The sequence below is a fragment of the Mustela nigripes genome, chromosome 5, assembly GCF_022355385.1.
Source record: "Mustela nigripes isolate SB6536 chromosome 5, MUSNIG.SB6536, whole genome shotgun sequence".
Lineage (NCBI taxonomy): Eukaryota > Metazoa > Chordata > Mammalia > Carnivora > Mustelidae > Mustela > Mustela nigripes.
The window spans coordinates 54,225,076-54,234,149 of NC_081561.1; the positions used below are offsets into that span (position 1 = coordinate 54,225,076).

At 36.1% G+C, this 9,074-nt stretch overlaps 1 protein-coding gene across 1 annotated transcript in view; it reads left to right on the forward strand.

Moving 5' to 3' along the window:
- Positions 1-399: 399 nt before the first annotated feature.
- LOC132018629 (cysteine-rich secretory protein 2-like) overlaps positions 400-9,074 on the forward strand; it is a 20,984-nt gene continuing 12,309 nt past the window's right edge. Inside the window, exons 1-5 of the mRNA XM_059401551.1 lie at positions 400-405; positions 1,735-1,851; positions 2,899-2,986; positions 7,002-7,147; positions 7,569-7,666. Of these exons, the coding sequence (XP_059257534.1) occupies positions 400-405; positions 1,735-1,851; positions 2,899-2,986; positions 7,002-7,147; positions 7,569-7,666 (455 nt within the window). The remainder of the gene's footprint in view (positions 406-1,734; positions 1,852-2,898; positions 2,987-7,001; positions 7,148-7,568; positions 7,667-9,074) is intronic.

Consider the following 9,074-nt stretch of genomic DNA (forward strand, 5'->3'; position numbering starts at 1 on the left):
AGCATCATTTACAATAGCCAAACTATGGAAGCAGCCCACATGTCCGCTGATAGATGAGTGGATTAAGATGTGATATATGTGGATGGTAGTTAGGTAGATAGCTAGATGATAGATAGAATAATGTGTATGTGTATATATGTATATATAATGTATATACTGTGTACATATATAATGAAATATTATTCAGCCATAAAAAGAATGAAATCTTGCCATTTGCAACAATACAGATACAGCTAGAGAGTACAATGCTAAGCAAAATAAGACAGAGAAAGACAAATAGTATATGATCTCACTTATATGTGGAATTTAAGAAGCAAAACAAATGTGAAGAGAAAAAGAGAGAAAAAACAAGAAATAGACTATTAACTATACAGAACAAATAGATTGTTACCAGAAGGGATGTGGGTGAGGGGATGGTGGAAATAGGTGACGGGGATTAAAGAGTGCACTTATCATGATGAAACAACATTTTTAAAAATTATAAAATAAATTAATATCACTTGATTCTTTTACTTTTTTAATTTGACCACCAAAAAGTTAAAAATACATGTTATGCTTGAGTTATTTTTCTAATGAATGCAATGGTCTGTGATTTAAGAAGCTAATGATAGTCCTCTCTCCACAAGATCGTTTCCCATTTCTTTTATTTAATATGCTTCAGTGCGATCTTAAAGAGAACTAACAAAACATAACTTTAAATTAGCACTACTTCATATATCACCACATTTAATTTTCATCCTTACTGCATGATAAAGTTATACTTATTTTTTACATTAAAAAAATCTACCTCTAAAAGTCTTAGTGTTTGTTTTGCTTTCTTATTCATGCTCAAAAATGCTTGATATGTGAAGCCTACCTCTTGAATTCAAACCTTTTAATTTGAATAAACTATATTGCTTAAATAATCCCAAGACCAAGATCAGTCATCCTTTCAACGACTGGAGGGTAGGTTCCCGTATAAAATGTTTATCTCTTGATCAGAAAATCTCTTGAATGTGAGGAACTCTGGTCATTGCTGTTTCCCTATCTGTAATTCCGGGCATACAGGAAGATATCCCAGGACCAGAGACTAGTAGGACTAGAACTCATCAGACCAGAGAATTCTGCCACTGGGTGAAAACTTATTTGGTATTCAGAAATACAGATTATAATAAAATAGATAATAATATCTACTGTAATAGGAATAAGTTTACTAGGGTATTGAATGAAATTTGAACTCCTGAACATTCTTTCTCTAAATACATTCCAAAAAAAATATTTCTTTAAATACAGACTATATCAGGTCAAAGTTCCCTTAAAGTCTAGGGTGAATCTTGAACTCCACTCTGATCCCACCTGCTGCAACCTGATCAAATATGAATGAATATGTCTTAAAGTTCCTGTTGTGTGCCTTTGTGGTTATAAAATATTATCACTCATATGTCTACAAGAATCATAGAGAAGGTCCAGGAAACCATATAAGGTAGAAAGTAGAGAATCTGATTAACAATCTGTAGCTTCAGAGGAGATTTGAATTTGTTATGCCATGAATTTCACCCTCCTTCTCAAAGCTTCAAATGATTTCTTTTCTATTTGTCATAGCTTTGGCTCAGGTTCATTGACAATGCTTAACAACTAATATTGACTTGAACTGAATGCTCTTAAAATCTTTGTTCCTTTGAATTTGCTTATTCATTCTTAAATTCAACTTTAATAAATGTTAAGAAGATAACCTTAATTTTTATTTCCTTTTAGGATCCATCCTTTACTGCTTTGCTAACCACTCAAACACAAATCCAAAAAGATATTGTAAATAAACACAATGAACTAAGGAAATCAGTCTCTCCACCTGCCAGCAACATGCTAAAGATGGTAAGAGGCAATGATAAGGGCTAATGGTGTGAGCTAGCAGTGATAAGAGCAGGGATTTCTTTTCTTTTTTATTTTTTTAAAATTTATTTATTTGACAGACAGAGATCACAAGTAGGCAGAGAGATAGGCAGAGATAGAGGGGGAGGCAGGCTCCCCACCAAGCAGAGAGCCTGATGCGGGACTCCATCCCAGGATTCTGGGATCATGACCTGAACCGAAGGCAGAGGCTTTAACTCACTGAGCCACTCAGGTGCCCCAGAGCAGGGATTTCTTACGAACTTTGTGCTTACAAAGTTTTTCTTCTATTCTGCTATTTCATCTGAGCTGTGTTATGGGCATGGCAGAAAAATTTTCCTTTTTACTGGTTAAATAATCTGTCAAATTTGTAGGGATATTCAGTCAGGAAGGCAACATTAGAGCCAGATCTTCAGACATCAAATGTGAGGCCATTGTACTTTTTGTCACTATCTGCCCTAGTCTAAAATAAAGGAGGTCCCTTTCTTTCATGTATTTTATTCTTTTTAATTAATCTCTATGCCCAATGTGAGGCTCAGACTCAGGCTCTGAAGAATCCTGTGGGTAAATAAGAGCCCACTTTCCACAGCATGGTTCATAAATGCTAGACTATCTCCCATTTGAAACCAATGGGCTACAACTGAAATTGGGAATAATCTAGGCCTGCTTATTACTAAGGAAATATAATTCAAAGACTTCACAAGTTGAGTATTTAGAGTAACCCCATTACTAAAAATCTTGCATGTTGTTCCTGTACTATAATAAATTGCCAGATATTATGTTAGATATTTATCTATCTCTATCTATTCATCATTTATGAACTTCTCTTCATGTGGAAATTGGCACCGGAGCAAATAAATGCACACACGCCTATATACCCCTACCAAAAAGGTCTTTGCATACCACTGATGATCAGATAATTATCTATAGAAGTTTAAAGTAGTGCAAATCAACCTACCAATCAGATTATAAACGATATGCTTCATAGGAGTTGAATTTTTAAGTGTATATTTTTTTTCTTGTGACATTTAGGAATGGAACAGAGAAGCAGCAGCAAATGCACAAAAGTGGGCAAACAAGTGCACTTTGGAACACAGTGTGCCAGAGGATCGAAAAACCAGTATGTAAATGAGTAATTTTTTTTTGAATAGATGAACGAATAAAATAATATTGAAAAAATCAGATAGAATGGAACATTCCGGGATGTTATAAGAAGACTTAGAGAACAAACATTGTTTATACTGCTCTATTTATATACTTTTATTTTTGTTTTGAGAAAGAGAGAGAATATGAGTAAGGGAGGAGGGGCAGAGGAAAAGGCAGAGGAAAAGCAGGTTCCATGCCAAGTGTGGAGGCTTACATGGGGCTTGATTTCATGACCCTGAGATCATGACCTGAGTGGAAATCAAGAGTTGGATGCTTAACCAACTGAGCCACCCAAGTGTCCCTATGTTCTTACGAACTATCAAAGTATCTGTAGAAGGAGTATCTGTAGAAGGAGAGAGAATTATAGGTACCATTTTGTGCTTGTTGATTATTTACATTATGCAAATGATATTTGAAACAATACTCCACTTTTTTGTTTCAACCAGCTCATGAGTCAATAAGTCATGTATCATTTCTCCAAATTTAAAGATGAGAAGATGAGGACAGGGGAAGAATGACTTCCCCAAGTCACAATCTGAAGTGTGTCATATATTGGAAAGTTAACCAGCCTTAATTATTTCTAATCCACTGCTCCTTTTTGTAATCCTGTGTAGCTATCTGATGTTTTCATAACTCTTCTTTTGTATTCATAAAATATACTGAATTATGGTGATTTGTTCCTGAATTTTGTGAATATTGCTCTAAAAATACTTAAATTTTAAAAAATTATGATATTTTGGTATGTTGATTCATTTTTAATTTTTGAATTCTTGTCAAATATTATAAACACCATGAAAGAAAAAATGTTTTATGCATAAACCTTAAAATAAAATATTTGTTTATATTTTCAATCATAATATACATATAGGCAGGCTCAATTTGAAAGCAACAAATTTTTACCTGTAATTTAATCACATTATTTACTTATACGGTTGATGCTGCTCTGTTAATGAAATTATGAAAAGAATGACTGCATTCAGTAGAAGATTAAAACAAATGGTCTTAGAGATGCAAGTCTACTATTAGATTCTTAGTTTCTTTTTGACATAGACAAAAATATTTTATATTCTCTTTAAGCAACACATAGACATTATATTTTAAGCTACCAAAATGTAATTCATAATTGAGAGGTTGAAAAGATCAAGAAAAGTTTCTGGGCAACAAGTTATTTTCTTTATTGTGGTAAGAACACTTCATGAGACTTACACTTTTAACAAATAAGTGTACTGTATGATATTACTGACATTAGGTACAATGTCCTGCAGCAGAAGTTATTAATCTAGAACTTATTCATCTTTATGAATGAACCTTTATTCCCATTGATTGGCAATTTTCCATTTCTCCTTCCCCCCATCCTTATCTATTACTGTTCTACTCTTTGGTTCTATGAATTTCGTTATTTTATGTGCTTCATATAAAGGGAATCATGTGGTAGTTGTGTTTCTGTGACTGGATTTTTTCACTTAATATCATGTTTTCAAGATTCATCCATAGTGTCTCACGCAAGTGTTGCAGAATTTCCTTCTTTTTAAAAGAGAAATGAAAGCCGTTGTGTATATATGGGTGTCATTTTGTCCATCCACTCATCTGTCCGCAGATTTTATGTTTCCATATATAGGCTATTGTGAAGAATGCTGCAATGAATATGAAGAATGCTAATATTGCTGCAAAACCCTGATTTCAATTTTTTTGGATAAATACCCAGAAGTAGTATTACTGGATCATTGGCAGTTCTAAATTTAATTTTTTGAGGAACCTCTGTTTTTTTCCACAAGAACTATCCAATTTTTTATGCCCAACAAAAGTATACAGCATTCCGATTTTTTTCACATCTTTATCATCACTTGTTGTCAGGTTTTTTTTTTTCCTCCAGAAAAGACTTCTTGAAAGGTCTCATTGTGGTTTTCATTTGTATTTCCCTATGTTTAGCAGCACTGAGCACCTTTTCACATACCAGTTGGCCATTTGTGCATCTTTGGAGAATGTCCAATCAAACTGTGGTCAGAAAAGATCTGTAATCAATTTCTCAGGCAGCCTCCTGAAAGAGATGGATCTTTAGGCATTCCATCCAACTCTTTCTCTACTCAGGAAGAGGCTAGAAGTTTGGATTTTTTAATCTGCTTATTCTGTGCTGAACAAGGAAGGGAAGCTTTAGCATTTATGAACCCAAATCTCTATGCTCATCTTGGTTATGCTAGATCTGATAACATTTTCAGAGAGGCAAGTCAGAAGTCAATTTTCTGGGCATCTGGAATGTTTGTGGCACTGGATGCCCAGGCCAACTTTTTCCCACTCCAGGGAGAAACAGGTAGATATGGCACTTGCTCACGGTGTGCTGTGCTGAGGAGCTGAGAAATGGCATCTACCAATCCAAACCACCATCTCTGTTCTCCCCCATGGAGTAACACTGAAACTATGCCAAACCCTTCAGAGCTTTAAGACAAGCAAGGCTGATGTCAGTTCTTTAGGCAGAAATTGGAGCAATGGGCACACCAATCAACTCTTTGCTTCCCCAGGAGGAAGCTGAGAACTAAGAACTAAGCCAAGGGGAGGAGATATGGTAACTACCAGCTAAAGCCAGCATCTCCATTCTCCTCCAGATGACTAGCCCATGCCTGACTGTCAGAATTCCAAGACTACCAAGAGAGAAGCCAGCCATCTCTGGGGGATTTCCTTAGGGAAGGTTGGGATGCTGGACACAAGAACCAACACCTACCTTCCCCTAGGAGAAGATGGGAGCTAAGAGACCTCTTCCTGATCATAGGGGAAGCACTGTGCTGAGGGTAGGCATTCTAGCGAAAGGGTGTCCCAGTTTCCCTACAGACTTCAGTGAGTCTGGGTTCATATTCTCCGATGATCTAGGAGTCTCTCGGTTAGTTTTCCCACAAAGGGCAATTTGTTTGGAAATTGTTTCTGAATATGTGTATTTGTTAGGGAAATGAGAGTCTGGGGCTCCCTACCTCCCCATCTTTCTAATGTCACCTGCAAGGCTCTTGGCTAATTCTCTGAGGAAGACTGGCCTATGACATTCTGATTTAGTGATTAAGAAAGACTCCAAAAGCTTTGAAATCTGCCGTTCCTCCTGATGTCAGATGCCTATAAATTGAGGCTCTTACAGACTGCCTGTAGAACTCTTTTTACCAATTTCACACAAAATCATAATTATAAACATTTAGAACAGGGTCCAATATGTGAAAAATCTCTGGTGAAGATGGATGAGAGGAGGAGAAAAGGAATAAAAGTTGTTCACTACCTTTCACGAATTTATGATACAAAGCTGAGAGCATAGGAGTCAATACAATGTGAAGAATTTAGCCTGAAAAAAAAATGCATTCTGAAACTCCAGAAGATTTTTGAAGCATAAAGTCTTCTTAACCTGTGCAAAGTTTTGCATGTTGATGCCAGCCTCAGTGTCCTAAAGAGGTTTTTTTAAAAGATTTATTTGTTCATTTTAGATAGAATGGTGAAGGTGGACGGAGAGAATTCTCAAGAAGACTCCCCGCTGAGTGGAGAGCCTGATGCAAGACTAGATCTCAAGACCTGAGATCATGGCCTGAGCACATCAAGAGTCAGCCTCTTAACCTAGTAGCCTACCCAGGTGTCCCTAGATAGATCTGTCTTCTATTCAGCTTTAGAGCTGAGAAGAATGGAATACTTTAACTAAGTATTATGAGTTATAAGTATAGACACTGTGTTTGAAGGGCAACACCCTTGTGTTTTGCTTTGTTTTGTTTTAAGATTTTATTTTATTTGACAGACAGAGATCACAAGTAGGCAGGCAGAGAAAGAGGAGGAAACAGGCTCTCTGCGGAGCAGAGAGCCCAATGCGGGGGTTCGATCCCAGGATGCTGGGATCATGACCTGAGCCGAAGGCAGAGGCTTTAACCCACTGAGCCACCTAGGTGCCCCCATCCTTGTGTTCATATAGTTGATTTCTTTTGCCATTGAATACTTTATTGCTTCCTCAAGAATGATCCATTTATCTTTAGGTACAAAATGTGGTGAGAATCTCTATATGTCAAGTTACCCTGCTCCGTGGTCAGATGCAATCCAAAGCTGGTATGATGAGCGCCATAATTTTGTCTATGGTGTAGGACCTAAGAGTTCCAATGCAGTTGTTGGACATTACACCCAGGTAAGACAAGCAAATGAAAATACTTTGACCACAAATGCTCTAATATGAAAGCATCTCTAAATTATCACCAAGTCCAATGTTCAATTTGGGTAAGAGCATGAATAGATATTACAGTCCTGACGTTAGCTGGTACTTCATCTAGAGTTGTCTTTTTTTTTTTTTTCCATCACTTGCGAAACTCTTGGTAAGGAAGCATACTCCGTACTTTCTCAAAATTAGAAATGGATAAAATAGTGAAGGCATGTTAAGATTTAATATCTTAAAATTTGTGATTTTCTTCAATAATTGTAAATATTTTCAAAAGGTACTTGGCTACAAGCTATAATAGTATCATTTTTTTCAGTTTTATAGTTGCTACTATTCTTTTAATATTTTCCCTCATCTTGAATGTACTCTCATATATTCCCTTTTGGAATTGTAGCTCGTTTGGTACTCTACTTACCATGTTGGATGTGGAATTGCCTATTGTCCCAATCAAGAGAATCTAAAATACTACTATGTTTGCCAATATTGTCCTGCGTAAGTATACACTTTAGAGTTTCATGCAATAATCCTATGTGCAATTTAGTATTTTAAAATTCTTTTATAGTAAAAAAAAATTAGAACATAAAACATATTTCAGTAAAGGGAAAGAATAATTTTTTTTCATTTTTTAAAATTGATGCATAGTCCATATACAATGTCACATTAGTTTTAGGTGTATAACATAGTGACAGGTCTATACTTTATACTATGCTCACTGCAAGAGTAGCTATCAGCAGTTACCATATGATGCTATTATAGCTACTTTTTAATTTTTTTAAGTATTTGTCAGAGAGAGAGCACAGGCAAGGGGAGTGGCAGGCAGAGGGAGAAGCAGTCTCCCCACTGACCCTGGGATAATGACCTGAGCCAAACGCAGATGCTTAACCAACTGAGCCACCCAGGTGTCCCATGTTATTATGACTATTTCAGTCCTATTGACTATTATCCCTATGCTGTACTTTTTATCCCCATGACTTACTTTTTCCATAACTGGGAGTCCTGTATCACCCCTACCTTTCAACTATTTTGTCCATCCTATGGTGTCTGTGTTTCTCTAACTTGCTTCACTTAACATAATACCCTTTTAGGTCCATCCAAAAGGAATACATCTTTGAAAATGCCCTTTTTTTAAAAAAGATTTTATTTATTTATTTGATAGAGATCACAAGTAGGCAGAGAGGCAGGCAGAGAGAGAGGAAAGGAAGCAGGCTTCCTGTTGAGCAGAGAGCCCGATGCGGGGCCCAATCCCAGGACTCTGGGATCATGGAAATGCCTTTTAAGTTGAGATACATTCAACTTCTCAGGGAAGAGACCAAGTTCTCAACTCCCAAATATAAAATCTGAAACTCTCTTTCCTTAGTCACAAAGTAGCATCTTTTTTCTCAGTCACCTTTGCCTTGGGCTCACTACTCTAGATTTGATATCATCAGTTCTCACTAACTTTACACTACCTTGCAGCCTGATGGCTAAGCAAGGGATGGTCGTGGAGTGGCAAGTAGGGGATGGAAGATTGTGATTTCCATTTCTCCTGCTAAAATATCCCTTATCCTATTAATCTAAAAAATCACCCACATTATTTCCTCACAGATTACTCATTCTTTTGCATCTCAAAGGTTTTTCAAGAGATCGTTAATATACTTCAGAGTTCAGAAAAAAAAAAAATCTTCAGTCTTTGTTTTTCAGTTTTCACAAAATCTCCACAATGAACCATTTTTTAAGGTCTTGACCTATAGCAGAAAATATGTTCTTTCTATCAAGGATTATGTCTGAATTTACCCATAATAAATTCTGTGGATATACTGAAGATCTAATCTCAATTTACCCGTTAATCTTAAATTCTTTTATTTTTTTTTTAAAATTTTTTATTTTTTATAAACATATATTTTTATCCCCAGGGGTACAG